Source organism: Exophiala xenobiotica (genome assembly GCF_000835505.1).
Source record: "Exophiala xenobiotica strain CBS 118157 unplaced genomic scaffold supercont1.3, whole genome shotgun sequence".
Lineage (NCBI taxonomy): Eukaryota > Fungi > Ascomycota > Eurotiomycetes > Chaetothyriales > Herpotrichiellaceae > Exophiala > Exophiala xenobiotica.
In genome coordinates this window covers 929,310-956,779 of record NW_013562492.1, presented here as the reverse complement: position 1 = coordinate 956,779, position 27,470 = coordinate 929,310, and the positions used below count along the sequence as shown (strand labels likewise).

General features: G+C 50.7%; 12 protein-coding genes across 17 annotated transcripts; 8 read left to right on the top strand and 4 right to left on the bottom strand.

Annotated features, from left to right (window-relative positions):
• The first annotated feature begins 358 nt into the window (after window positions 1-358).
• Window positions 359-2,506, top strand: PV05_04556. Of its 2 annotated transcripts, XM_013460969.1 has the most exons (3): window positions 359-714; window positions 771-1,314; window positions 1,367-2,506. In XM_013460969.1, exon 3 carries the CDS (start codon window positions 1,654-1,656, stop codon window positions 2,278-2,280), a length of 627 nt encoding a protein of 208 aa, XP_013316423.1. In that variant the 5' UTR covers window positions 359-714; window positions 771-1,314; window positions 1,367-1,653; the 3' UTR covers window positions 2,281-2,506. The 2 variants fall into 2 exon arrangements, with proteins under 2 accessions (XP_013316423.1, XP_013316422.1); XM_013460968.1 differs by having other exon boundaries at window positions 771-2,506.
• On the bottom strand, window positions 2,503-5,179 carry PV05_04555 (the record flags this gene model as incomplete). 2 transcript variants are annotated; one of them, XM_013460966.1, is made up of 3 exons in its annotated part: window positions 4,410-5,179; window positions 3,392-4,363; window positions 2,503-3,339 (listed from the first exon to the last, which is right to left on the bottom strand). In XM_013460966.1, exons 1-3 carry the CDS (start codon window positions 4,542-4,544, stop codon window positions 2,662-2,664), a joined length of 1,785 nt encoding a protein of 594 aa, XP_013316420.1. In that variant the 5' UTR covers window positions 4,545-5,179. The 2 variants fall into 2 exon arrangements, with proteins under 2 accessions (XP_013316420.1, XP_013316421.1); XM_013460967.1 differs by having other exon boundaries at window positions 2,662-3,339; window positions 3,392-5,179.
• A 209-nt stretch (window positions 5,180-5,388) lies between these two features.
• PV05_04554 (uncharacterized protein) lies at window positions 5,389-6,873 on the top strand. Its single transcript, XM_013460965.1, has 2 exons — window positions 5,389-5,655; window positions 5,796-6,873. Exons 1-2 carry the CDS (start codon window positions 5,620-5,622, stop codon window positions 6,378-6,380), a joined length of 621 nt encoding a protein of 206 aa, XP_013316419.1. The 5' UTR covers window positions 5,389-5,619; the 3' UTR covers window positions 6,381-6,873.
• Window positions 6,458-8,867, bottom strand: PV05_04553 (uncharacterized protein). Its single transcript, XM_013460964.1, has 4 exons — window positions 8,684-8,867; window positions 7,852-8,626; window positions 7,723-7,797; window positions 6,458-7,619 (listed from the first exon to the last, which is right to left on the bottom strand). The coding sequence occupies exons 2-4, from the start codon at window positions 8,479-8,481 to the stop codon at window positions 6,717-6,719; spliced, it is 1,608 nt and encodes a 535-aa protein (XP_013316418.1). The 5' UTR covers window positions 8,482-8,626; window positions 8,684-8,867; the 3' UTR covers window positions 6,458-6,716.
• Window positions 8,868-10,363: 1,496 nt separating this feature from the next.
• Window positions 10,364-11,623, top strand: PV05_04552 (chlorophyll synthesis pathway protein BchC; the record flags this gene model as incomplete). The annotated part of the gene is made up of 4 exons (XM_013460963.1): window positions 10,364-10,502; window positions 10,578-11,275; window positions 11,326-11,431; window positions 11,478-11,623. 4 exons carry the CDS (start codon window positions 10,364-10,366, stop codon window positions 11,621-11,623), a joined length of 1,089 nt encoding a protein of 362 aa, XP_013316417.1.
• A 627-nt stretch (window positions 11,624-12,250) lies between these two features.
• PV05_04551 (uncharacterized protein) lies at window positions 12,251-14,026 on the top strand (the record flags this gene model as incomplete). Its single annotated transcript, XM_013460962.1, has 2 exons — window positions 12,251-13,738; window positions 13,796-14,026. 2 exons carry the CDS (start codon window positions 12,251-12,253, stop codon window positions 14,024-14,026), a joined length of 1,719 nt encoding a protein of 572 aa, XP_013316416.1.
• Window positions 14,027-14,395: 369 nt separating this feature from the next.
• On the top strand, window positions 14,396-16,600 carry PV05_04550 (uncharacterized protein; the record flags this gene model as incomplete). Its single annotated transcript, XM_013460961.1, has 1 exon — window positions 14,396-16,600. The coding sequence occupies one exon, from the start codon at window positions 14,396-14,398 to the stop codon at window positions 16,598-16,600; it is 2,205 nt and encodes a 734-aa protein (XP_013316415.1).
• A 446-nt stretch (window positions 16,601-17,046) lies between these two features.
• PV05_04549 (uncharacterized protein) lies at window positions 17,047-18,497 on the top strand (the record flags this gene model as incomplete). Its single annotated transcript, XM_013460960.1, has 2 exons — window positions 17,047-18,078; window positions 18,228-18,497. The coding sequence occupies 2 exons, from the start codon at window positions 17,047-17,049 to the stop codon at window positions 18,495-18,497; spliced, it is 1,302 nt and encodes a 433-aa protein (XP_013316414.1).
• A 462-nt stretch (window positions 18,498-18,959) lies between these two features.
• On the bottom strand, window positions 18,960-20,572 carry PV05_04548 (uncharacterized protein; the record flags this gene model as incomplete). The annotated part of the gene is made up of 2 exons (XM_013460959.1): window positions 18,960-19,148; window positions 19,199-20,572. The coding sequence occupies 2 exons, from the start codon at window positions 20,570-20,572 to the stop codon at window positions 18,960-18,962; spliced, it is 1,563 nt and encodes a 520-aa protein (XP_013316413.1).
• A 613-nt stretch (window positions 20,573-21,185) lies between these two features.
• On the bottom strand, window positions 21,186-22,501 carry PV05_04547 (uncharacterized protein). The gene has a single exon (XM_013460958.1). The coding sequence runs from the start codon at window positions 22,402-22,404 to the stop codon at window positions 21,691-21,693; it is 714 nt and encodes a 237-aa protein (XP_013316412.1). The 5' UTR covers window positions 22,405-22,501; the 3' UTR covers window positions 21,186-21,690.
• A 179-nt stretch (window positions 22,502-22,680) lies between these two features.
• Window positions 22,681-24,381, top strand: PV05_04546 (4-hydroxyphenylpyruvate dioxygenase). Its single transcript, XM_013460957.1, has one exon. It carries the CDS (start codon window positions 22,771-22,773, stop codon window positions 24,025-24,027), a length of 1,257 nt encoding a protein of 418 aa, XP_013316411.1. The 5' UTR covers window positions 22,681-22,770; the 3' UTR covers window positions 24,028-24,381.
• A 43-nt stretch (window positions 24,382-24,424) lies between these two features.
• Window positions 24,425-27,414, top strand: PV05_04545. Of its 4 annotated transcripts, XM_013460956.1 has the most exons (6): window positions 24,425-24,577; window positions 24,627-24,765; window positions 24,820-24,894; window positions 25,084-25,221; window positions 25,544-26,762; window positions 26,824-27,414. In XM_013460956.1, the coding sequence occupies exons 2-6, from the start codon at window positions 24,713-24,715 to the stop codon at window positions 27,208-27,210; spliced, it is 1,872 nt and encodes a 623-aa protein (XP_013316410.1). In that variant the 5' UTR covers window positions 24,425-24,577; window positions 24,627-24,712; the 3' UTR covers window positions 27,211-27,414. The 4 variants fall into 4 exon arrangements, with proteins under 4 accessions (XP_013316410.1, XP_013316408.1, XP_013316407.1 ...); XM_013460954.1 differs by having other exon boundaries at window positions 24,820-25,221; XM_013460953.1 differs by having other exon boundaries at window positions 24,627-24,890.
• The last annotated feature ends 56 nt before the right edge of the window (window positions 27,415-27,470 follow it).

Sequence of the window (27,470 nt, the reverse complement as noted above, 5' to 3'; positions counted from 1 at the left end):
TTCGTTCCGTCTTGCCGGTGAGCATGGTGTTGCTGCATCTGCCAATCCATTTTATGTCACTTTCGATTTAGTAGGACACCCTTGCTGCGGCTGGCCAGGGTTGGCGAGAGGGATGCTGCTTTTGCTGGACACCCTGATACTGCCAGAGGGTATTTGATCCATGATACGGTGGTGTACGGCGGGACTGAGTGGTATGAAAGGGACAGTCCAGCAACCACGGCAATGTCGCGAGTGCCAAGAAGTGATTCTGACCTCACGGTCATGTGACACCTCGGCAGAACTACCTACGTTGCAGCAGAAGTTCGGTTACGTTTTACGTTACAGCATAAGGCGAATGCCGTAACCTCTCTCGCTCTGTCGGTCTTGCTTCTTGGAAATCCAACGTTAACACAACATTCTACATGCGAAAAATGCAGCTAAACATAGGATACGACGGGGTGTACGGTCATGGCGATGGATGATATTGCGGCGGCAAACACTCGCAGTGGGCGTGTACTGAAACACGAACTGTACCCAACCCCACACGCAATGGCAATGATATCCCTTTGCCTCTTCTCCTTGACTCTTTGGACTGACAATCTTCACACCTCCTGTCGTCTGCGAAAATGAGTACAACTCGCGAACTTCCCGATCATATCTTGCATGAAACGATTTCCATGATCATCGATTCAACACGATCAAAAGGCTGGCAAATATCGCTAAGATTAGTCAATCGTAAGTACGACAGGAATCTTTGCTCAACTCTTCTTAACCTGACTTCTCTGATGCAGACCAATTCAATGAAGCCGTGCTGGATGTATACTACTTGCGGAAAAGACTTGTGGCCAGAACCAGAGACCACTCACTCGATTGCGTCAATCCATGCTACAACGGGTTCTGCCAAAGTAGAATGGCTTCCCAACTGAAAGAATTCTACGCGGCGCGCTTCACCTTCCAAAGCTTGCTTGCAATCCGACACTTGGATGGCAACCCCGCGCACGCTCATCAGCTCCTACGGCAGTGGCAAGCCACAATCACGATATTGCGAGGAGTGGAGAGCCTCAAACAGCTCGATTTAGAGCGAGTCCGATTCTTCTCGACCTGTAGCGACAATCCGAGCTTTAATGATGCCCCCAGCGCGATTCTTTCTGACTGGGACCACAATTTGCGTCAATACTGGTCGATGGTAGAGGAGAGAGTCCTTGTCGTTCAGATGGGTTCCAGATCCACCCTCCTGCGTTCTGGGTGGCTCTCAGTGCATGCGTGCTGGGAGACATTCAACTGTTTGAGACGTACAGTAGCAGAATGACACTACCAGTCGAAATTTCCTCCCGGGTAAGCACTCCGGATCTGTTCATCGCAAAACAGCCTGTCAACCTATTGAAAGTGGCGATAAAGCATGCGAGAACCGGCATAATAAGCCGTTTGCTTGAGCAACATCCAAATCTAATGTCAGATGACCATTCACCTCTACGAAGAGCCATATTCTCCAACAACAACCAAGTCCTGAAAGCTCTACTCGAGTATACGCCGCACAACTTGCCCGACCTGCTGACTGATGCCTTGAGTCATTATTGGACACTGCTCACTCAGTCTAACAACGGCTCAGAGACGATCAGATAGTTGTCACGGCATTTCAGCCCCCTTTCTGCAAAATCACGTACTTGGCTTATCATGCAGTCATGTGCAGTGGGTGACGTAACGCTCTTGGAAGAGTTCTCGAAAACGGAATCGCTCTTCAGTCATCGCATTGACGACGCCAGCGGTCGCATACCAACATACATCCATTTCGCTATCCGCTGCGGGAATATTGACAGTTTGCGCTTCTTGTTCGATCATGGGGTTCTCGAATTTCAGCGTCGACAGTCGGTGTGGATGGCGACGGAACAGGCTATGTCATTCAATCAGATAGACTGCTTTCGAGAACTGTACCAGCGGTGTGAGGAATCTCGATCGGCACGCTTCTTCGAGTATCTCGCAAAGGCAGAAAATGCAGAAGAAATGATGGCCGAGCTCATCTGTACTAGTAAAGACAGGGACCTCATTTTTGAACCGTTGGGCGAGCCGGATAACCCAATACCGTCAGTTGCTCAAAGAGCACTGCGGAATGCTATACAACGTCTCAGAGCCGGAAATGTCCAGTTCCTCCTCGACGCAGGGGTATGCGTATCCGGTTGGCGGCTGCTCGAGGACTCCTTTGAGATCCAATGGCCATATTACAACCTGAACCGAGATGCGTTCCAACGCAATCAAGTGGTGCTCGATACTTTCGGCTTGCCAAAATTGAGGATAATTGTGTAATGCGACAAGACTACTGGTCCCAAACGGGTGCCAAAGTAAGGTGTAGTGTCCGCGCTGGATATCGGAGTCTCATGAGCAGTTGCGAGCTTCCTGTGTCATAGCCCTGAGACGGCGTTTCAACCATGCTGCTATGAGGCTGGGTCACGTGCGAGGCTGGAGCAGCTAGGGGCAGTTGATAGCTGTTCTGACTGCTAGGTGAAGGAAGTTGGATCATACTGTTTCGAAGAAGGGATTTGGTAATTAAAGCAGATAAAGATGTCCAAAGGACGTCATTACTCTGATACCGTCAACAAGACTCGTGTTCCAAATCGATTGGTACTGACATATGCCGCAGCCCCCCTTCCAGATCTCCTCTGGATCCCTTCGCCGAATCAAATGTGATTATTCCGCTGCTAGAGCAGCCCATGGGTTGGCTGGCAGAAACTTTCCTTCAACCATACAGCTATCTTGGATGAGAGGAGGCATCTTGTTCCTCCAACCCCAGCTGTCCGTCGGCCCCGTGGTATGGTAATCGGCTCCAGTAACCTTTTGACCAGTAGCGACGTCCTTCCCGAACGTAGTGCGGTTGAAGATCCTGAACACCGCTTCCGGCGCGTATGCAGACAGCGAATGCCCTGAGTCGAACACCCTGGTAAATGACAATTGACCGTATTGTTTCACAACGCCACCTTTGGCGCCTTTACCGAGACCTTGGAGTTCTTGGTAGCCTGCAGCAAGGAATCCCTTCTGATTCTTCCATGACGCACCTTTGGCCGTAGCTTCGCCACCAGTCCAAGGGCATCGATAGTCTCGGTCTCCAAATAACATGGCGACCTTGACACCTTCGTCGAGTAGGTATTCAATGTTCGGCATCCCGGCTTGCCGGACGATGTCACCCGTCGACCTGATAGGACCGTCTGTGACAAAGCCGAAGAGCGCTGTAACCACATTGGAATCCCATGTCCAATTCAAGGGAACTCCCATGGCAGATTGGATATCTGCTGTGTTGAGGTACTGCGCTACCGGGACGTAATATGGACATGTGTCTGGAGTTTCTATCGCAACATCAAAGGCGGACACCTGCAACTATGTCAGCTTCATTGAGAGGTCTTAGTGGAATGCCGTCTCATACATTGTGCAACACGTTGAGCAGACCGATGATGCTTTCGCAATAGACAAAGCTATCCTCGCATAGCTCATTGACAGTTGCATTGTTGCCGGAGAACCCAGGGTCGCCAACTTTGCTTGCCTGACGGCATTGTCTTATCAGGTCGAGGCAGCCACCAGGCTTGGTGACATTGTTATGAGCATCTTCGTACAAATCCTGAGGAAGGAATTTGACACCGTAAGTGTTATTGTTGGCAAAGTCAAGGTAACCCTCCATGGAGTACTCAAAGTCGACACATCCATTTGTTATTCCGATGGCATCGACTTTGAGATTCTTCGCTTTTAAAGGATGAGAATCTGTGAGGTTCTTGAGGTGCTTACTGATTTGGACCGCGGTTTCGGGTACCCAGAAGCCGCCATAAGAGTTCCCCCACACACTGATCTTGTTCGAAGACGTGCTATACCCGGGGAAAGAGGAGAACCAGTGTTCTGAGAAATGCCACAGAGCTTTTGCTGCCGCAACAGTCGTATTCGCAGTGGTCGACACGTCTTGGTCTGCAAATGTTCCATATCCAAAGGTACCGTTCACAATTGGGGAGGAACTGGCAGTGAATTTCTCTGGAGTGATGTTCAAAGATTCCAGATCATAGGTTCCGTTGATGAGCGAGCTATATGAAAAGCCGGTTTGAGTTGGTTGATCGATGTAGAGCATATTGACATTGTTGTTGAATGACCATGGATTGAGCACGGTGTCAGTACCATTGACATTGACATAGCACGGCCCGCTCTCGCTTGCGAACGCTGCATAGGTGGAGGCTTCACCAGGGCCCCCTGCTAAGTAGATGCCAAGAGGAGCTGATTCTGGATTATTGCGAGCTTCGAAGTAGATGAAATAGGTATTGATATCGTAACCTCCTACGTCGGCCAGCAGACTTCCAGGAAGATGGACGTAGCCACTATACGTCTTGACTCCAGACGTCGTTTCACATATTTGTGTCTAAGAGCCATCAGATAGTGTAAGACGGATTCGACTGTTTGCTCACTTTCTTCCAGGAAATCTTGACGGCCTCATTGGCTTTGGAAGTGGTGATAGTCACCCCAGACGGCGTCGGAGGGAATTGTGCGTAAGCGATGGACACGAGGGCAGTAACGCCCAATCCTAGGCTGAGAGCTCTCATTTTGAATGTATTTGAGGAAGGAAAGAGTGTTGGTGATGGACTCCATGAAGCTTTGGGCAGATAAATTTGCTTTATATGTGCTGAAGAAACGGACTTCAATTTGGCGGCCTGATGAACTCAGAAAATAGAAGTTTCGCTCCGCTGGCCGAAAACAGTTAATCAGGTACTGACTCCTCTGCAGACATGGAGATCTCGCAGCTAGCTGTGGCTAGGACCGGTGCTAGACTATCAGGGGTGAGGCAACTGGTATTCGAGTCGCTATGCATCTTACACGTCGAGCGAAAGGTCTGCTCCACGTCAGTGGCTTGTGGCTCGTGGGCTTGAACGCACATCGCCATGGAGAATTTTGTATGCAGCAGCGTTTCAACCGTTGACCTGACCTTCTTGTGGTAAGCAAGCAAAGTGCTGCCTCTCGCGCATAGGAAACATGGGACACACTATTGGTTGGGAGCTCCATCAAAAGCGGTTAGTCCATACGAGTTGTCCAGAATTGGCACCCCTCGGGTGAATTGGCCATGATCGCGCTGTATGGGCGAAACATGCGGTCCTTGGGACGTTGCTAAGTAAGCCTCGCTCAATGCTACAACATCCGCAATACCGAGGTTTGTACTTAGTGGTCAGAGACGAGGGAGGAGCGTGGAGGAGAGGGGGAGGTCCTTGGAGGCATTCGATTCCGAAATTCTGTGCAGATTCACCCAAGAGTCGCCAAGTCGGCTAAACTCTGGGAATGGAGGGCTTGGCCGTTGTCGGACTGCTCACGTGACTTTTCACGTGACTTCTCCGGCGCAGTGCAGTGCCGTGAGTGCCTGCGCTCATCGTCATCGCAACCTCCAACCGCCGTAGGCTTCACGATACTACTTATCTGAGAGAAGCGACTCATCAGACCCAGAAGAACATACGCCAAAATCGAATCCCATAAGCAAGCACTCTAGTGCCATCATTATCTCGAATCCAAATTTTCAGTGGTAGAAGAGAGAGCGCGACTGTCATTCACCAGCACTCGCTCCCCCCAACCACACCAAATCCACTTACAGTCGACATCTGTTTGAGCCGACTCGATAGCGGCTGTCTCAGAATGTCGGGCCTCGAGAAGGCACTATTTAATCTGAAGGTATTTCCTTTGTCTGATCTTCCGGAACGGATGAAGACGTGGTGCAGAGCGTCCCGACTGGGCGCCCGCCGCAGCCAGATCCAATGGCACTTGTTCCGGGGAGTCACGAAAGTCACTACTGACATTACTCTCTTTCGCAGTTCACCTCCAAGCAATTGAATCGACAAGCCGCCAAAGCCGACCGCGATTCGCGCGCCGAACAAGCCAAACTCAAGAAAGCCCTAACCCAGAACCCACCTCAACCTCAAATCGCCCGCCTATATGCCACAAATTCGGTGCGAAATTCCCAGCAACGCATCCAGCTTCTTACTCTCGCTGCTCGTCTCGATGCAGTCGCCGCACGAGTCCAGACGGCCATAACCATGCGAACTGTGACAAGCTCGATGGCCCAGACGGTCAAGGGGATGGACATAGCGTTGAAGAGCATGGATCTGGAAAAGATAGGTGCCGTCATGGAGAAATTCGAAGCGCAATTCGAGGATCTTGATGTCGTTTCTGGATACTACGAGGGCGTGGCCAGCGGCGTAGAAAATCAGCAGGTCGGTGTCGAAGGCCAAGGAGAAGTTGAAGCCTTGATGAGCCGGGTTGCCGACGAGGCAGGCGTTGAAATTTCCCAAGAAATGCAGCAGAAAGTACCAGAGCACGAGCTCCAGCAAGCAGAGACCGCAGAAAGAGCGAAACTCGAGGAAGGCTTGGGCGACAGATTAAGAGCTCTGAGGAATTGAGAACCTTTCCTTTGTGTGGTTGACGAGAGGCTTCACGAGCAATGACGATTTTATGCAGAACTATGTTATTATCCTGCTGGGGTTTGCTGCTGACATTGGTATATGGAGTGCAGGTCTATGCACGTATCTTGTTCGATCAAAGATTCTAGCCTCACCATTCGAGGGCCACTCCACACCCAAAGGCTCATATCTGTGCTTCTGGTCCTCAGGAGAGATTGGAAACGGTAATGTCCAGAAACAGTTATAGTCGGTACAGCCCGATTATCATGTTCAACCGTAACAGGGACGCCCAACGCTTCCAAAGTATAACTGGAGAACAGACGACACCGCCCTCGATCATTTGGTCTTCCTACCATCCTCCGCTTTCTGTGCCTTCACTCTCTCCTTCTGCCTCGTCTCCGCCAATTGATTATCCCTGATGATCTGGTCTTTGGCGACAGGCCAGGCTTTCCTCTTCCCCATATCAAACAACCTCCATATGGCAGGCGAAAAGACACCGTTCTTGCACAGGTTATAAAACTTCCGATCGCGGCACCAGAAGCGCCAGGCCTCGATGCTGGAAAAGCCGAAATTGGCGAACAATCCTGTCCCGGCCGTCTCGTCCAACCAGGCCACGTAGTCCGGCATGCGTACGAAGACCGAGTACCAATTCCCAGTGGTCTTGTGCTTTGCAAGGACATCCGCGCGCCACGCAAGGTGCTCGCGGCGCCATTGCTTCATCTCCTTGAGGGGCGGCAAGTGCGATTTCCCACGCCAGATCTGCGACACCGCCATGCCGGGTAGCTCGAAGAGAAGAAAGCCCGGGAACGGGACGCCCGCGAGGCCCAGGAAAGCCAGCGAGTTGCGGATTGCCGGGTCGTCGTGCAGAGGGAAGATGTTTCTGTACAAGTGCGGTGGCTGGCCCGTGACAGGGACTGGGTCGTATTCGGCCGGAGCGCAGGGCGCGCAGAAGTCATAGCCTGTGCAGTATATGATTGCGTCGATGTCCTCAAGGAGTCGGCCGTCGGCGAGGCGTACGGATTTGGGGCCCGAGATCTCCTGCACAGCGGCGACGGGAGTGGCGAAGCCGGATTGCAAGTGCGGGTAGATGGCATCGGCGACGAGTGGAGTGGTCGTCGCAGTGGACGGGAAGGGCGCGAAGTTCCATTCCTTCGGCTGGGAGGGGAAGGCAGTGTTTGTCATGCTTGCGAGGATCTTGTCCAGGATCCAGATCCAGAGTGTCGGGAACCAGGTTTCCATCTGCGAACGGTCAGAAAGCGACTCCATAGGTCGGCAGGAATAAAATGCGTAAGATATTCGTGTTGGAATGGTAAGCTCTTTCTTCTAGGGGGCCGAGACTTACGAAAAGTTGGACGAAGAAGAATGCCAGGCTTTGCGCTTGGTCCATCGAGCGCCCGTCCTGCGTGAAGCGTGGCACCTAGATATATCAGTATCAGAGGTCGGTCATTGGTATAGGGAGCAATGTATGCACCATTACGAGCCCATTCCTATGCGCTATGTACACTTTCTTTGCGTGAGAGGATAGCTCGACTGTCAAGTCTTGGGCGGTGGCGTGGAGCCCGACTAAGAGGACATTCTGGTCCTGGAAACATGATGGATCAGGGAAGTTCACAGAGTGCAGCGTCGTGCCCTGGAAGTATCCGATGCCGGCCAACCTGGGCGATCTGGGACTCACGAAGGAGCCTGTGCAGACCATGACCTTGTCGAAGTACTGTGTCGCCGTCGTGCCATTCTGCTCGAAAGTTAGAGCCCATTGGCCCTCCTGCCTCTTGAATGTCTTGATCTCGGCATTCAGCTTGATGTGCGCTCGTAGGCCGAAATGGTCGCAGTAGCTCTCCATGTACTCGTGGATCTGCTTGGCCGTTGGGAAGTCATCGTAGTGCTCTGGCATGGGGTAGTCTGAGATGGCGGAGCGAAATCGACTGCTGTTGAAGATGGTGTTCTCTGTGACCGAGAGCGACGAATCGTGTGATTGCTTCCAAAGACCTCCCACATAGCCGCGCTTTTCAAACCCGGTGACTTCAAAGCCGTCTTCTTTAAGATTCTTCAGGGCCATGAGTCCCGTAGGACCTGCACCGATGACAGCGACCGTCACCGTCATGTTACCACCGTCGGCACCAACGTGGAAGGGGCCCGAATTTGAGCCAGAGAACTTTCGACTTACTGTTGAGATACCGCATATAAATATCTCGAATCCCCGTCGTAGCTACCTAACCCGATGTATGTCAATGCTCGATCCCGAGCGCCTGGAAAGAGACATCTTAGAGCCGTGTTGGCGCGGCATCAACAACTATGGATCTCACCATAAGGCCTCCCAACACAGAATATACCTCGAGGAATACGAATAGCTGGCCAATGGACACTGTCTGCGGAAAAGCGTAAGATGAACGCCAATTCAGGCAACCACCAATGCGCGACGGCTGATGCCCAGAAGGAATTGGAGCGAATGATGATGCTCCTCCATTGTTCAATGCCACCTATCTGCCGGTTTGGCTTCCTAATTATCCTGTGATTCGCGAGTCAAGCGCAACATAATGGATTTCTGGGAGGCCCTGATCTACTCCAAGGAAGCGGGGAACTCGGTGTAAGCCTTGTCTTCTAAAATCTTGCCCGTACCCACTCCTCCTCGCCCCACAGCATACAAGTGTCTGAACAGGCATAAAAGGAGCTTGATGGTTACGCCGGTGCTTTTGATCAGACTAGGACAATTCGAAGACGAGCCTCGATGGCGGCAAATGATGACGAAAACCTTTGTCTGAAAGCCTCAGGCAACATTGCCATCGAAACCATATCCAGCAGTGAAGGATCAGGATTGCCAATCTCTATCTTCAGAGATCACATCGGTCGACCAAATTGATCTGAGAATGGACATTGTATTCTATGCGAAGCACGTAGAAGGTCATCCGAATGGGGCGCTCCATTTCCTCCAGACCCTTACCTCCTTAGGGCGGAAATGACTCTCACGGAAGATATCAGCAGTAGATTAAGATTTGCTAAAGTAAAGTCATCAGCAAGCGGTTACACAGGCGTGGTGTTGAAACTTACGCCATCGATTGTCGGTGTGGTGTTTTCAAAAACAGGCTCTGAGCATTGCAGTACGATTTCAGTCCTCCATGTCCCCATTCATAACCTATACCACTTTCCTTGTGACCGCCAAATGATGCCATTGGGTCTCCTTCCTGATGGACGTTGACCCAGACACTCCCAGCTTCTAGCTGGCGTGTAATTCGAGCAGCTTCTTCTGGACCAGACAGACGCTCCAAGTCCCATATTCGTGTGTTTATTTGATGCATTGAACGTTTTCAAGCCAAAATCAAGCATGAATGCTTACTATACTCCATTGGACAAGACTAGCTGTACAAGTCCGAGGAATTATCAGGGCCTGAATAGTACCTGGGCTCTTTGGGCCGTGTTGCAGCCGAGCGATCTATGGACAGAGCTGTCAGCACAACGATGCTATCTGTGTTTCTGGCTAAGCCTTGACAGAAAACATTCTAGTAATTCGTAATAAGTGAGAGCCTTGAAAAGCTGGAGAAGTCGACATCTGGTTCTGCTTCAAGAGTTCCTCGACTGTAGAACCATGTAGGTACTAGAGAGCCGAGGCAATAGCAGATGAAAACTTGAAATTCTGTTGGCAGCTCCGTTTATATCTAGCACGGAAATCTGACCGTGCTTCCAAAACTACGGTATATTCGGAGGTCTTGTTCAGCACTTGTAGTAGATGTGCAAAAGGAAATAAACAGCTGTCGAGCAGTTAAATGCCCTCTCATAGGTACTCGTTAGCTGTGTGCTTGTAGGCCCTGTTACCTGCAACTGTGGGACATGGTTTCGGAGCGGACAAAACATTTCACCTATTACCGACGACGGTAGCCGAGGTTGTTGATGGACAACGAGGAAGAGCAACCAGACTTGGCCACAGCATAAGTGCGTGTCCTCATCCACAACTGATGCAGACGGTAGCTGAGAGAGTAGTCTGATGCAACATGAGGGTCGCCCGATACCATGGCCGGCGAGACGTTCGAATCGAAAGTATTCCCACGCCGGAACCTGGCCCTGGGGAATGTCTGATCGAGGTGGAATGGTGTGGCATATGTGGCACTGACTTACATGAATACCTTGCAGGTACGCGGTTCTGACATCAGATAATTTGAGTATAAAGTGTGCAACCAGTGTCCACGTACTAAATGTGTCTCGCAGGTCCATTGGGAATTCCCACCCAAGACCGTCCCGACCCCCTGACGGGAGGAACTATGCCCGTCACGATTGGACACGAAGTCTGTGGCCGTATCAAGACTGCTCCTCCTGGATCGAACTTGCAGGAAGGTCAACCAGTCATGGTGGATCCTCATGTCCCGTGCCGGAAGTGCCTTTCATGCAACTCTGGTTATGACCACTTATGCGATAAGCTTGCATTTATCGGCAATAGCGGACGTAGTTGCGGTGGAGGGCTGGCAGAGTTTGTGGCCGTCAATGCTGAGCACGTCCATCCTCTTCCCGCGAATGTTAGTCTCGATTTTGCAGCCCTCATCGAGCCATTGGTGGTTGGCTATCACGCGACACAGCAAGCGGGCGTCAATTTAGAAGGCAAAAGCATCCTCATTCTCGGCGCTGGGCCTATCGGCATGGCTTTGATATCCAACCTCCGAGCGTGCCGAGTCAAACAAATTTTGGTCAGCGAGCCCACGGCGAAGCGATCCTTGACTGTGAAGGATCTGGTCGAGAGGATTATTGACCCCAGATCGGAGGACGTGGGAGATGTTTGTCGCCAGCTAACTCATGACAAAGGCGTGGATATTGTTTTTGACTGTGCCGGTGTACAAGTGGCGATGGATGCAGGGCTTGATGCTCTCGCGTTCAAAGGTACCTACGTCAATATCGCTCAGTGGGAAAGACCGGTAAGAGATACCGAAACGAATTCTGGTCCACAATTAACGCTGATCTATAGTTCGGTGTCAACTTCAGACCCTTCTTCCTGAAGGAGATCAACATTGTCAGTTGCTGCTGCTATAATGACAAAGACTTTCACGAAGTGTTAGAACTGGTTAGAAACGGTACGTCTTAAGATTTTGTCGCCGTATGACTTACGCTCATTTGAAGAAGACAAGTTACATGGGTATGAGCAGATGGTGACAAAGCGTATTGCCTTGGAGGACCTCATCTCCTCTGGCCTCGAAGAGTTGATCAATCACAAGGATGATCACATCAAAATACTCGTCTCACCTAAACTCAAGGCTGCAAAGTAGGTAGAAAGATTGTATGCGTACTTCCATGGGCAGCGGCAGCCACAAATACTTCATATGCTTCTGGGTGAAGGTTTAATATGGAGAGTATGTATTTATCTATATAGTACTTCTATCTATCCCGGCTATCATAGAGATTACTATGACAGCCGCGTCGGATCAATGTAAATCCGCTACGGGACGGATTGGAATCCGCCAAGTGAATCTTCCTGAGTCACTCCCCTGTGTTACCCCTGAGTTCTTGTGATGCGGTGCGAGTAACCATGGCAAGAACTTTGGTGGCTGATCAATGACCTGGAACCCCTGGAACACCGATGCCCTGGGTGATGCGTCTATCCCTCGGGTCTATTCCAAACTTCCGAGCCGATACGGTCTCTCGACCCTTTCCACGGCTCTCTAAGCTTGACAACGTCTCATGTTCTGAGCGATCACTCCTCGGATACCGCTTCAAACCCCCTGGCTCCTGACTAATTGTACGCAGCAGCTGTCGTCCCGGACATGGGCAGGTCGAGGACTTACTCAAACCCAGCACTGACGACCTATATGTAGACATCTTGCAACTGGCTCTCAACAAGCGGACCAATTAGATACAGTACGCACTAATCTACGAGACTTTTCGGCACGGCCAAAATGCCACATATCGCAGAGCAACAAAATGACCTTCTTCCTGACCAGGTGCCTGATTTTCCACAATGCACGCCTCGATCAATGAAGATCATTCACGTCGGTATGGGAGCTTCGGGAATGCTGTTCGCCCATAAGGCCGAGAAGTTCCTGAAAGATTATGCGCTTGTGTGCTATGAAAAGAACGACCAGATTGGAGGTACTTGGTACGAGAACCGGTACCCAGGCTGTGCTTGCGATATTCCTGCACATACGTATACGTTTCCGTGGTTTCCCAACCCGGATTGGAGCGGCTACTATAGCTATAGCGATGAAATACAAGAGTATTTCTCGCGATTTGCCCGGACTTACGGGGTCGAAAAGTACGCTGTCCTCGACACAGAAGTGACGGCGTGTACTTGGGATGGGAACAAGTGGACCGTTCAATTGCGCCGAAAGGACGGCTCCACGTTCTATGATTCTTGTGATGTACTTGTGAACGGTACCGGTATTCTCAACAAATGGAAGTGGCCAAATATTGAGGGTCTGCAAGACTTTAATGGTATTGTGGCACATTCAGCAAATTGGCCCAAGGATCTCAGTTGGCATAACAAAAGAGTCGCTGTAATCGGCACCGGCTCCAGCTCAATACAGATGGTCCCAAAATTGGCTGCCACTGCGAAAGATGTTACGGTGTTCATGCGAAACCAGACCTACATTGGTCCACAGATTGGGTCGGGTATATCCAATAAAGCGGCAGACGACAACGCAATGGACCCCGAGGCAGCTGGTAAACACATCTATACGCAGAAAGAAAAGGACAAGTTTAGGAATGACCCAGCTTACCATTTAGATTATCGACGCGCGATCGAGAGGGCGGTCGTGGGCGGCTTCCGCGCCTTTTACCGAGGGAGCGAAGCGAATCTTCAAGCAAAAGCAGTCATGCAGAAATCAATGGCTGAAAAGATAGGGCCTGGGAATGAGGAGTTAAAGAAGCATTTGATTCCTGATTGGAGTCCCGGCTGCCGTCGCTTGACCCCGGGTGAAGGATATCTTGAGGCTCTCACTCAGGCAAACGTCAAGCCGATATTCGAAGAAATTACCAAGGTCACACGAACTGGAATAGTGACAAAGAACGGCGTCGAGCATGAAGCAGACATCATTGCCTGCGCGACAGGCTTCAACATCCAATTCTTACCGCATTTCACAATTACGGGTATCAATGGTGTGGTAATGCAAGACCACGAGCCGAATGTGTACGCGTCTGTGGCCTCACCAGGGTTCCCGAACTACTTTGTCGTAAATGGGCCTCGTGGTAACTGGGGTCAAGGGTGTGCTCTCCCGAGCCACGACGTCCAGATCGAATACATCATGCAGATATGCCGCAAAATGCAACGAGATCGGATCAAGGCCATAATGCCTAAAGTCGAAGTGACCGATCAAATGAATCTCTTCATGGACGCATGGCACAAGAAGAACTCGGTGTGGGCAGAGAACTGCAGGAGTTGGTACAAGGTCAGTTGTCACCAACGTTGTCTATCAGGTGAACGTGGATCCCTAACTGGCTACCAGGATAATAAGCCTAATGGTCGAATATATATCTGGCCCGGCAGTCTGCTGCATCACCTTAAGTACATGAAGACGCCTCGATTTGAGCACTACGACATCATCTGTGAAGACCCGGGGAACATGTTTGCGTTTCTGGGGAATGGATTAACCATAAGTGAATCAAAGTTTAGAGTGGAGGATTTGGCTGTGGACTACATTCGTAACGATGAGGACGAACAATGGGACATAGAATAGACCAATGCTGGTCTCACTCGCTATGATAAATCTGATGAAACATTTTCGCAGACTTCCACAAGCCACGATCGTAGAGCCGAGGCAAAGCTATGGTAGAACGCCACCACCACAATCGACGCTGTTGCCAGTCCGATGGGTTGTTATTTAGTAAGCTGCCCCGGTAATTGCGAGGCTATGTGTGCAAGGGGTAGTGGTGCCGAAAACGTAACGGCTGGGCTCCTGCCCAGATACCTTACCCCGCTCTTCCTGTGCTTTCAAGATTGAACCCATCCAGTATCTGTCGTTGCAGGGCGAGGTAGAGAGATGGGTTCCTAATGCGACTTGTGCTTGCTCATAACCTGTACGCCGTCCTGTCTCAGACCGCCCAACATGACAACGGCGGCCGCTACAAAAGTCCCAAAGCACAGAGCCTCGAAAGCATGTGAGCGTTGCCGTACCCGAAAAGTCCGCTGTGACATTGTTCTGCGGAAAGACAGATGCACCAATTGCACCTTGGATGACCTAGATTGTGTTGAGTCGGGCCCACGGCGTCGGCGAGGCACTGTTCGTCGCTCCAAGGCAACATCAGATACTACAAACCCGAACAACCCATCTGTGTCCGAGTCGGTCAGCTGGAGCATAGTCCAGGACATGGAAAGTGTTCTGGCGGCAAACCTCCAACCGAACGAGGATGTCCAAGGACCTTCAACCGTCAATGGTGCCCCGTCGCTGTCGACGACTAGTCCTGAGGATGGCCATCCTGTTCCTGATTCAAACGAAGACCTCTTCCCTGATTTCTCTGGCGATCTACTCAATAAAGGTCTCGAAGTTCCACTATTTGGACGTGGGGGAAGAGGGATGCATATCAATGAAGACGACAACGCTTTCAGAGACCTGCAAACCTTACTCCCTCCATTTGCCTCTCAGATACGCTCGCCGCGGATACACATGTATGCCGATTTTCTGCAGAATCAGAAAGCTTTCAAGATCCCTCCACCAAAACTACTACAGGCGCTGTTAATACGCTATATTGAATTTGTTCACCCTCAACTCCCGCTTGTTGATCTCCATCATGTTCTTCAAGCAGTAGCGACCGGCGGGAAAGAGGGCAGAGTGAGTCTGCTGCTCTTTCAGGCGATGTTGTTGGCTGCGTCGGCGTACGTCGATACGCAGCACCTGCTGGAGGCTGGATATTCTAACCGCATGGCGCTGCGAAGAGAGCTAGCCGAGCGTGCTAGGCTCCTTTACGACTTCGACTGCGATGCAGACCGACTGGTCATTGTCCAATCACTAATTCTAATGACCAGTTGGCAAGACAGGGGCGACGAAGTCAAACACTTACGCCATTGGATATCTATTGCCTATAACATCGCATTCTTGCTGGGCCTCAACAAAGAGGTACCAGATTCGTTGAATCTTCCAGCGAAGAGTCGGTCTCTTCGGAAACGAATATGGTGGTCGCTCTATATGCGGGATCGAACTCTCTCCTTGGGACTTCGACAGAGGCCTATCATTGCGGTCGAAGTCTGTGAAATCTCGGCACCGGTTGTTGAAGATTTTGATATTCGCCCTGCTTCAGATGAAATCTGCGAACTGGTGCACAATTGTGCACTTCTAAGAAATCTTGATCAACAAATTCGGCTTGTCGACGTATTCCGAGCACAGTTGGAAGTCAGTCATCATATACACGAGGTATTCAAGGCTAGATACACAGTAGTGACGCCGAAACTGGGGAGCAACCATATGATCGCACTTGTTTTGGTGCCTAAGCCTTTGACCACGACTCTGCATGCCGTGGACGAGTGCTCGGAAGGTCTCGACAAGTGGCTCAAAAACTTGCCAGAGAATTTGAGGTTTCGAATGCCGCTATCACTTCACTTCGACCCGGGAGAGGACGTCCTGGTGCTTCACTGCGGGATTTTGAATCTCTTTTATTATGCCCTGGTGTGCGCGTTACACCGACCATACCCTCTACCAGTCCAACGGGAGCTACCTGCATCAGAGAAGATGTCCCAGCGCAGAGCCCGACACGCAGCAAATGCGATCTTTTCTATATTGGAGGAGTTTCAGAATCTTGACATTGTCTGCTTCATGCCAACGCAAGGAATCACATTCATGCTTCAAGGCGCAATGACAGCTCTCTGTGACACAACATCGAATAACGAGCAAATGCGAACTCAAAGTTGTCGTCGCCTTCAAACGTGTCTCGAAATATTGATGACTTTGAGAGACATGCACTCCTATGCACCTTATGCAACGAACATCCTCACAGCTGCTGCTGCAAGACTGAATCGGCAGCCTCAACCCTCTGAATATGGAGAAAGCCAGCACCGAAACCAGTCTACAACCACAGCATCATCTCAAGGGCCAGTTTCAGCTCAAGGTTTAAGTCTGTCTCTCCCTAGTCCGCAGCTTGGACATGACGACTGGTCTGCAACAACAGACTCAATCGCGCCGTCCGCCTTTGAGCAGGCATACGAGACGCAGGCAGGGCTCCAGGCGCTTTTGTGCTACTCGGAACAGCCTGACACCGGGTTTGACTATGAAACAGCTAATTTCCTCTCTAGCTGGGAGTCCTTCGTGGGCCTTCCTTGACTTAAGCCTGTAAGGGAGGATATCTCAGTCAACGTCAGTTTTTATTGGCGATAAACTCATTATAACTACGTAGTATAAGCAGCGGAACTCTGAAAGATGTTCGATATGTCAATTTCAGCGGTGAGATATCCTCCAGCTCTGGGGGTTTGCTGAAGGAGAAATGAGACCTCGACCAGAACCTGAGTTAATTTCTTGCAATGCCAGGAAAGGTCTTGAGAACCGATACATGGAAACTGCTGGCCAGCCATGTGAGCCCTCGGTAATATCTATCTATCCGAGGATCTAAACCACCCCCCGCACTAACACAAAAGTCCGGAGTGGGTGAACAATCACCGGTTGGCAGGCAGCATCCGCCAGCAAGGTTCGTTATTATGCGTGCCGTTCTACTATGCTTCCATGTTCTCCTGGCTGCATGTTCTCCATGCTGCAACCCGCCTTCGGTCGGCATGTCGTCTCAATCCGAACAGCCCCTCACATTCACGGACGAGGACTTGAAATTGAACTTCAATGCGACATTCTGCGACCAAGTCGTGCCCTTCAACATCTCGGTGAAGCAGGAATTTATCGACTTCACGAAGCTCAAGGTTTCTCTCACTCGCTTCACGGACGATCAAAAAGACCTGGAAGAATATGCCGATGGACCTCCTGAACACTTCGTCAGGAAGATTACCGCATTCTGGGAGAATGTCTATGACTGGAGGGCTGTTGAAACTGGGCTGAATGATGGTTTCAATCATTTCACAACAGTAGTTCAAACACCACAGACATCGCATCATGCATACCCGGATCCTATCCCTCTACATTTCATCCACCAAAAGTCCTCACATCCTGACGCAATTCCACTACTTTTTGTCCACGGGTGGCCAGGATCCTTCTTAGAAGTCAAAAGCCTCATCGCACCACTAACAGAGCCACCTGATCCAGCTCTTCCTGCTTTCCACATTGTCGCACCCTCAATTCCCGGTTATGGCTTCAGCCCTTCTCCTCGGAGGCCAGGTTTTGGATATCGTCAAGCTGGCGCCACTTTTCGGGCGCTTATGTTAAAGCTTGGGTACGACAAGTACGTTTTTCAGGGCGGCGATGCTGGTGATCTTATCAATCGCTATGCCGCTGTCGATTTCCCCGACAATATTGTCTCAGGACTCTCGAACTTCTGGGTCTGTCCGCCACGACAAAGCGACCTCGACTTACACGCGCAAGGTCGAGCGTCCGAGGATGAAAACTACCTCGTCAATCTATACCAGAAGTTCGTCGGGACCAGGTGGGGATACGCCCAGCTTCAACAGACCAGGCCGCTACGCCTAGCAATTGGATTAACGGATAGTCCCATCGGACTCGCTATGTGGATTTACGATAGTGTTCGGCCTGGTGTTGACGACCCCTCGCTTTGGACGGAGGAGCGAATCATCACTTGGACCATGATGCACTGGATCAACGGGCCTTACGGAGCCTTCTCGCTGTACAAGAATGGTGCCCATGTGAGTCACCGCGGCCTCGGGAAATGCGATTCAAATACATCCCTCATCTCCCCGATACTTCCTCCTTACACACCATCAGTTATGTTTATGACAAATTCCACCCTCCTGTAATGCCCAACTATTGATACTGATACTCACCGAATTTATAGGACGGCGCTATTTCCCCACAAGGCATTAACGAGCTTCCCTATGTAAATCAACCTGTTGCCATTTCCGAGTTTCCCTACGATCTCTGGTACAGAACTCCCTTAAAATGGGCCCAAAGATTAGGAAACGTGAAGTACCGCACCGTGCATACCCGAGGAGGACACTTTGCTACTCTCGATGCACCCGACCTGCTGATTGATGACATTCGAACATTTTTCGGTGATCGGGAATTGTCTGGCACCAAGGTCTTTGAGAAGACACAGGATCGATAGACTACTAGTATGCAATGAGATCGACAGTGCCCAATCACGAATTTTGCAGCGTGGACAGGCTATTCTACTAGATTAGGCGATCAAGTACTCCATACTACGGATCAGATTGTGCTTAGGCTGGCTGCCACATCTTCACCGGCCTGGAATAATGTCAAGTCGTTCCAGCTAGAATCTTCTGTTCGTTCAAGCTTGGTTTAATTTAGCATCCCAATATTATCGCTCTTCTTGCAGGCTCGTGAATCAGGCGTAATTAGATAGGCTCCAACTAGCTGCTTCGTAGCTACCACTCTGCGACAATCGTTCAGTCTAGAAAAAGGGATAAGAGCACATATTTAGGGTAAATGAGACCATCTGCCTTCTTTCATGTGTTAGTTACGATGGAGGGATGCGTATTGAGGAGTCTTCCGAAGCATATCGACTGTGCTAGGGGGCCAGCTTAGGCATAGCCGTGGGACAGTATATTCACACTTTGGCTTCCGCCTTGTCAGAGCAAGCTTTTTGGTCTTCGACCATCTCAACCCTTTCCTTGGTTTCGACTTCATACGAGTCATGATTGCCATATTGCTCCCCGTGGTCACCGAAAATCCTGGCAATATCCTCCAAAGGTATACCTAAGGTATCGGGATAGAGAAACCAGAGAATTGCCGTGCACTGCGAGATCATTAGCAGCCGAGGCGTCTTCGGAAGAAAGAGATACTCACAATGTAACCCGGAATGAAGAACACCATGTAGAACTTGTACCCGATGGACTTGAAGGCCATCGGAGCCAGTTGCAGCCAGAGAATATTTATAGCACAGATCGTAGCTACGCCCACGACCATCCCTTTTGCTCGCAAATGTGTGGGAAAGATTTCGCCCAAGTACGCAAACTGCACGCCGTCGAGGCCCAATTGGTAGAAACAATTAAGGAGGTAGATCATTGCGATGACGGCATGCAGAGCTGGCTGGTTGGGGTTTTGCAAGGCCTCTTTTGATGCATATCGTCCAATTAGGCCACACACGATGGTGAGGCAGCATGCGCAGCCGCCGACACCGAATGCCAGTAGCTTAGGCCGTGGGAATCGGTCAATGAGGAAGAACGACATGAATCCTGTTCCCAATGCGACGAAACACCATCCAAGCTGGAAGAGCAGTTGTTTGTTGGTGTTGAAGCCCAAGGATGCATATATCGTTGGGCCATAGTTGTTGACAACGAGAATGCCAGAGGTATGGATCGAGAGAGCCATGCCCGATGCCAAAATAGTACGCTTACGGTAGCTTGGTTTGGAAACCATCGACCACCACGAGCTGACCAGGTGACGCTCAGCACTGATTGATTGCCGAATCTGTATGGCCTCCACGCAGGCCTCTTCCGGGTTATGGAGTCTGGCCAATACGCGTTCGGCTTGCTCGGTGCGGTCTTGAGTCATCAGCCACCTGGGGGACTCTGGCATCCACCGGATGCAGGGCAACAAGATGACAACCCATAGTGCCTGGAATATCATCGGTCCTCTCCACCCCCAGTTATTGGTTGGGGGCAGGTGATAGAATGCATAGCCGAGAATTGTCGCCAGGTTATAGCCAACAAGAAAGCCGACGTTATGGCAATCCACAAAAATGCCGCGGACCTTTGGTGGAACGACCTCGTTCATCCAGATGGGAATGGCGGTGACGATCATGAAGGCGCCTGCACCTGCGATAGACCGGAAGACGATGAATGTCGCAATGTGTGTGCTACCAGTAAGCCCAGCTGCCGACACCAGATTGACAAAAGCGGACACAACAAAAGCGAATTTGCGGCCCCAGCGATCGGACATCCAGGACACGGTCCAGACTGCCAAGAACCCGCCTGCGTAGTAGAGGCCATTGGTGGTCGCGATCAATTGCGTTGCATCGCTTCGTTTGTCCAGTTGAAAATAGGAGATGAAGGAGGGCTGTGCCAATGTTGTAGAAATGATAGATGCATTATACCCATATTCGATCGAGCCCAGAGACATCAGCAGAACCATAAGCACATTGTACCAACGGAACTGCCGTGCGGTCGAATGCTGGAGCTCGGGGCCGGGAGATATGGCTCTAGTTTGGGTTTCTGCCATCCTGAATAGTAGATGATGTTAAGCCTTGTGTAGATAGCCAGAAAATATATCAATGTTGTCGATATCCTACTCTTTTATTAAAAAAACAGGTCTGGAGTCTGCGATCTCGAACCATTTGTAGTAAGACAAGCAGATACTAGTATTATCCGCTTTAGATGTTTACCACCACGACCCGTGGCGAACGTGCTCGATAGTCAGGGCCAACACATGAGATCCGAGGCTTCGAGTTCGGCATGGCAGAAATTCTCCGAGTGAGGCCAAACCATTCTGTGGAGAGTCTGAACAGGAGGAAACCCCAGACCCCGGATATTGAGCCAAGGCCTGGAGAAGATGACATTTACCTCGGGCCAAACAAGTTCAAGCTGGAACGAAATGAGAAGCAATGGCAGTTCCGAGCTTCAAGTCCTAGTTTGCTCACTTGTGCCAACTCGCCCTCTTCCATTTCGGGACAAAAATTCAACAGACCAAGGTTCATTGACCGCTACATGGAGGTTTGACCGCTTATCTCTGCGAGCGAGGGAATTATCTTCTCCTTAGAGGGCATTTGGTTAGAGCCACCAGTGGATTTGGGAAAGGGGCGACTGAACCATGGTAGCAGTAACTTGTAAGTATCGTTCTGGGCACATGGATCCGAGTTCAGAACGGAAATTGGTGGTTTGAAACGTAATGATGTTTATGATACATAATGCCCGTAGCGATGCCTGTGCCAAAGAGGTTGCATTGAGTAGTAATGTACAATTAGCATGAAACCAATAAGCAGCAATAAGGATAGCTAATCGACGAGTAGCAGAAGCCTGTGTGGCAGCACTGGCCAGGAATCAGGAATAGGCAATAGTATGGATAAGTTGAGCCGCCCCCGTGATGACATCTAACAAAGCACTTCAGATGGGCCCGGACCCGGATCCCTTTTTCCTCACGCATGACGGAATGCACTGTTCTTCCGGGTCAGCAGGGGCGGACTTGGCTCACCAGGCTGATGCAGGTTGACCAAATCCCCGAGATAGCCGCACCTTTCGCTGTCACATACCTCAACCACATGACGGCACACGAAAACAATGAAGAAATCCCCCAAATCCGAGCTTGAGTGTGACAACTCTACTATTCAATGAAGGGAGAAATCATCGGGCTATTGTGATTTGCGGATGGTAGTAGTCCGAGATCTCTTTTGTCAATGCTTCCCTCACGATTGAGCCGCACAGTTTCGCATAAGGATTCGTCTTAACTGCCAGTTGCCTTGCCGTCTCATTGCCATATCGACCACCAATCCCCAGCTCTCGGCTTGCTGCTTGTTCCAGATCCGCAAGCGACAGGGGCTTGAGGCCCGGAAGCGCACTCAGCATATTGCGATTGTCCTCCGATTTACTTGCAAAGAGGAGGAGGTATCCTCGGTGCGTATGAGCCGATGCGAGAACTCTAGCATCCAGGTGGGAAATAGACCCGTGTAATTGTTTGGGTGTTGCTAGCGAGATGGCTTGCGTAATGTCCTGGAAAATCTGGGCCACGGCATCTGGCATCGTTGGAAGATTTTCATCCTTGATTAGCATTCGGCGTGCTTGGGCTCGGTTGTTCCATGCAGATGCGTAAGATTGGTCGTCTTCGATTATGGATGTCAAGTCTGATATTGCAGATTTAATGTCGCATGCAGCTGGCGTCTCATGATTGAGCAATCGTAAAGCATCCCGTTCGCGTTCTTGGAGTCCTTGTATCTTCGCAGAATCCGAACCCTGGGGTAGACTGTTGTCGACTTGGACAGTGCTTGAAAGGGACGACTCGGGGTCAAACAGTGCTGACAAGACCGATGAGTCATTGTTGCTAAGGCCGGCCGCATCCATCCTTTCGGGAAACAGTACACTGAGTGAACGCGAAGAGGGTCGTGAAGCTCTCCAGGGTAGTGTTAGTTATTAAGACAGAGAGAGCAGCACATCCGGCAAGACACGGTTGGCGGATTTTGAGGAGACTGGAGGTTAAAGGGCTTGACCACGCAGATGGTCCGCTGATGCACGGATTCGCCAAAACAATGGAAGCCGTGCATATCCGTGCCCACCCACCACAATGGCAGATAAAGGTCACGCACAGCGCTTCCGGTTCGTAAGCATGTGAACAGTAATAAAGCATCAGTGAACCTCTTGAAATTTGCTTTTCCTCCGTACAGCGCTCTGGCAGATTTTGGATCGACATCAAACCAGATTTCGAGCATCATGGCACCCATCGCGTTGGCACCTACACCTGTACCAAGTCACAATCTCAGCAGTACATACCAAGATCAATTCTCGAACCCTACCCTTCCTAAGACATCAAAGAAAGTGGTCAGGTATCAAGGGTATGATCACGTACATTGGTGGGTTGGCAATGCCAAACAAGCCGCAGCGTACTACATCTCTCAGATGGGCTTCGAGAAGATAGCCTACCGTGGGCTGGAAACAGGTTCGAGGGCCATTGCGTCGCACGTTATCCGTAACGGCGATGTCACTTTTGTCCTCACCTCGCCGTTGCAAAGCCCTGACTGCAAGGGTGTGTCACTGTCCGATGAAGATCGACAAGCTCTTGAGGAGATGCACAACCATATAAGAGCTCACGGTGATGCGGTTCGCGACGTTGCTTTTGAAGTCGACGACGCTGTGGCAGTGTATGATGCCGCGGTGGCCAAGGGCGCGCATTCAGTACAAGAACCTCAAACCGTTAGCGACGATTCTGGTTCAGCGACGTACGCCCAGATTCGGACATATGGAGACACCATCCACACTTTGATCGAACGTCACCAATATCATGGCGCCTTCTTCCCAGGCTATCGAGCGGTAAAGGAGATCCAGAAGGCTTCGAAATACTTGCCGAAAGTCGATCTGATGCATATTGACCACTGCGTTGGGAACCAAGATTGGGATGAGATGGAAGCCGCCTGCGATTATTATGAAAAGACTCTCGGCTTTCACAGATTCTGGTCAGTGGACGACAAAGATATCTGCACAGATTATTCTGCGCTGAAATCAGTTGTCATGGCCAGTCCTGATGAAAAGATCAAGATGCCCATCAATGAGCCAGCCAAGGGCAAAAAGAAATCTCAAATCGAGGAATATGTCGACTTTTATAATGGTGCTGGTATTCAGCACATTGCTCTGAGAACGGAAGACATCATTTCGACAGTGATCAACATGCGGGAGCGTGGTATCGAATTTATCAGCGTGCCTGATACCTACTATGAGGCCATGACCAAACGATTGGAAAGTTCCGGTATGAAGCTCAATGAGGATTTTGCCAAACTAAAAGAGCTTGGAATCCTCATCGATTTCGACGAAGGTGGTTACTTACTGCAACTTTTCACCAAACACTTGCTGGATCGGCCAACAGTGTTTGTTGAGATCATTCAGAGGAACAATTTCTCGGGTTTTGGTGCTGGAAACTTCAAAGCGCTTTTTGAAGCTATTGAGAGAGAGCAAATGGCCCGAGGCAACCTGTGAAGAATGAGCATTGATGGACAGTCTCTCAAATTCCGGGGGTCGATTTTCTTCTCTATGCGCAATCTTTGCCCTCATTTCATCACGATGGTTCGACGAGATGAGGTAAGGTAGTACTCCGTATCGCGTGTGGTGGACAATTGAAGAGAAAAAGGACCAGATGACGGGCGCGTGATGAGAGCAAAGGCGAGTTTAACTGTAGACCCAAACAGGGCCTGAATTGAAGCCCGCTAGCAGAGGTTAGCCTACCAAGTTAACCTCATCATGCCTCAGGGAGTGAGTCTGCCAGGCACCCCTAAGGTTAGGTTACTTGGCGCACTGACCGGGCTTGTGCATCGCCTGTGACTTAAAACCTGCACTTCCCGCTTCCGTCCTCCGTCTTGCTCTTCATCCGTGCCCAGCAGCCGTTCTGCTTCTCATCCGTCCTCGACTAGTAGGTATACTCCTATCGATTCGCTGCATACTGGTGGCCGAAGAGGAGCCAGATTATTCCTAGCATGAGCGACAGCACGCCACCACCCATCCGTGTAAAACAGGCTTGCGAGCCTTGCAGGTACGACCTCCTCACTTCTCCCCAGAAGCCTTCGGTTGAATATAACCAGGAGGAAAAAGACAAAATGTCCCGGAGAACGACCGGCGTGCTCCTTTTGTAGTCGTCTCAACCAGCCATGCACGTATCTCTCAAGCAATGGCCCACCCGTTGCCAGAGTCGAAAAGGCCCCGCGGAATCCCAGAGCAAGGGTCAGTGACCTTATGAAACCCTCCCGACCAGTTGTTGAGGTATTTGATTCGCAGGAAGGCCGCCATCCCGCGGACCGCGTTGAACGACTGGAAGCCCGAGTCGATCAGATTATGGAAGCTGTTAAGTAGGTACATGATGGTACCTTCTGATTACCTGACCGCACCAGCGGCACCTTCTGGGCAGGGATATTTCCAGTTCAGTGACGACTTTGTACAGTGCCTTGTGGCAAGGCGGCAACTTGGTCAACTTTTGCAAAGTCCTGATCTGTCAACTAGGAGTACTCTTTGCAGACTTGACCATCTGCTAATACTGCACAGTACACTTGTTGAAAGACAATCAGCAGAAGCTTCCTCTCGGACAGAACAGTTTCCTTCGACGCCGGGAGGGAGAAGCCCACCATATGGGGGCGCTCACGGCCACGGAAGTCGGACTGCAGACTTTGATGCTACCAGCAGGTAAGCCCATACCTCCTTTAGCCCATTCAAAAGCTGGCACTGTATGGTAGACGTGGTTCGCCCATGTCAACCAGTATAAGATAGTCATGCTTTTTATGCCCCGAAACGTCGCCCCTCACTTCAAGATCGAAGATGGCTTCAAGCCAGGGGCACATCCGTTCCGCATACGAGTTCACTGTTTTGGTGCTGAGCGGGAAACCATCTCACGTCCAGACGAGCTCGCTACCAGGCCTTGGGAGCTCCTCTTGTCAAACTGAGTCACTCCTGTCGCCGGCTTGTTCAGTCCATAGTGCTGCCGGATACAAATAGTAACATGATCCAGGCCATACCCCCCTTCCGAAGTGCTGCAGTCTTTGGTGACACTCTACGTTGAGAAGATATCCGATCAGCCTTTGCCACTTTTCGACGTCTCTACGCTCCGATCACAAGCCGAAGACTTCTCCGGAGCTCTCCTCGACAGTTTCCTCGCGCTCACTGTTCGATTTTCCCACAACCAGTTCTTCGAAGGCGTCCAATCGAAAGCTGTAGAGTTTTACAAAAGCTCGGCTCGAGATGTACTCTTCCGTCGCGCTGCCGAGCCCACGGTCACTCTGGGGGTGCTGCAAGCTTTGTGCCTTCTCGGTATGGCAGAGATCTATGATGGCAAGATGGTCAGAGCATGGATGGCTTCTGGAGTCGCTGCAAGAGTCGTCATTTGTTCGACCTTGGCAATGTCGGAAGGTGGGAGGACGTCGACGAGGAAGTCTGATCTTTCCAGATGCTGTTGGAGCCTATTTATCCTCGATCGAATCCACGGCAGCAGTCTGCGAACTCTCCCCGCCATCTCCGATGAAGGCATACTTCCCGATATGCCATCCTACGCATCGTCAGGAGAGACGATCTCGTTTCCTCATACCGCTATGGACTCAAATGATGGACGCTTTCAAGCAGAGAAGGACGTTGGCATCAACTCTTACGCGTTGCAATTATTGACGATCTGGGGCCGCCTGATGGGATACCTCAAGAGCATCAAACAAGGCAATCGCGAATATGCATGGGTCGCCAATTCCGGCTATGCTCAGATCAAAGCACGAATGTCTGAATTTGAGACAATCTTTCCCGAGGTGCACCGGTTCACTAACGCGAAATTTCATGAGAGGGCGAGCATAGATTTGTCGAAGAACAGATCATACTGGGCACCCTGGATCTTCACACAGTGTATTTATCACACCATACACTGTACTTTGAATCACCCGTTCCTGCACGTTGCTCGGATCCATGGGGAGCAAAGGCTTCGATCGCCTTCTTTCCTTCAGCAGGCGATAGACCAGACAATCTTACATTCGACCTGGGTCGTGCAGCTGCTCAACATTTGCGAAGAGAGGGATTTCAGGATCCATGATCCCTTCATCGCGCACCTCGCCTCAATGATCGCGACAGCGCAGTTTTTTCTACGATTCTCGAAAGATGAAGCTCTTGGTCTCAGAGCGACCAGAGATTTTGAGACGCTGCAATATTTCGTGGAAAGAATGGGAGCTGAATACCCTCACCTGCTCCACACGGTGAGTCGTCCACCTTTCTTCCTGCCAGCACGATGCTGCAGTTGCTGACTTTGCTGTGTAGAAAGCGAAGCTATCCAAACTCGCGCAGCTTGCCGCACCGTACAACAACACCGCTCGACCAGTCCATCCGCCGAAAGTCGAAACGGCCATGTTGTGGGATTTGCTTGATTACGCCGTCTCATCGTCACCAACAGTCAGCAGTGATGGTGGGCCGGCAGATGATGTCGAGCTGAGCGTGAACACGCAATTCCTTTTGCCAATGGATCAGACAACGCCGCACTCTGCAGCTGGAGCAGCACCCTTGCCAAGCAGAAATGGCCCGGAGTCCTTCTCGCCGAACTTCTGGGATGATTCCGCATTCGCCTTCGACATGGCGGACTTTTCGAACTTACCCGAAATGTCGACAATATTGATGCCGAAGGATGCCTGGGTCAATGGCCTTCTTTGATCAAGGTCGACGGTCCTGCCTTTTTGTAGAGAGCAATTGCTGGTCAGAATGCAGCACGTAGGCATGCCGGAATCAATAATCTAGCAGAATCTTTTGGATCAGGCACAAGCTAGGCGGGGCTAATGGACAGCTTCCGCATCTGCAGCCGTATAGAGGAGCTCGCAGCCTGCAAACTATCGTTAAAATTGCCCGAGTGCAATGCTGATACCATGACCTCCTGGATCATGTCAGGAGTTCATGACAGTGTTGCAACCATGGTG

Bases quoted from the DNA above. Each gene is read 5' to 3' on its own strand.
- PV05_04554 (XM_013460965.1), top strand. From the start codon at position 5,620: ATGTCGGGCCTCGAGAAGGCACTATTTAATCTGAAG. The intron at 5,656-5,795 runs GTATTTCCTTTG...TCTCTTTCGCAG, and splicing joins AGGCACTATTTAATCTGAAG to TTCACCTCCAAGCAATTGAA.
- PV05_04545 (XM_013460953.1), top strand. From the start codon at position 24,522: ATGAGCGACAGCACGCCACCACCCATCCGTGTAAAACAGGCTTGCGAG. The intron at 24,578-24,626 runs GTACGACCTCCT...GAATATAACCAG, and splicing joins CAGGCTTGCGAGCCTTGCAG to GAGGAAAAAGACAAAATGTC. The intron at 25,222-25,543 runs GTAAGCCCATAC...AACATGATCCAG, and splicing joins GACTTTGATGCTACCAGCAG to GCCATACCCCCCTTCCGAAG.
- PV05_04547 (XM_013460958.1), bottom strand. From the start codon at position 22,404: ATGGATGCGGCCGGCCTTAGCAACAATGACTCATCGGTCTTGTCAGCA.
- PV05_04546 (XM_013460957.1), top strand. From the start codon at position 22,771: ATGGCACCCATCGCGTTGGCACCTACACCTGTACCAAGTCACAATCTC.
- PV05_04556 (XM_013460969.1), top strand. From the start codon at position 1,654: ATGCAGTCATGTGCAGTGGGTGACGTAACGCTCTTGGAAGAGTTCTCG.
- PV05_04553 (XM_013460964.1), bottom strand. From the start codon at position 8,481: ATGACGGTGACGGTCGCTGTCATCGGTGCAGGTCCTACGGGACTCATG. The intron at 7,798-7,851 runs GTGCATACATTG...TGATATATCTAG, and splicing joins ATAGGAATGGGCTCGTAATG to GTGCCACGCTTCACGCAGGA. The intron at 7,620-7,722 runs GTAAGTCTCGGC...GACCGTTCGCAG, and splicing joins TCTTCTTCGTCCAACTTTTC to ATGGAAACCTGGTTCCCGAC.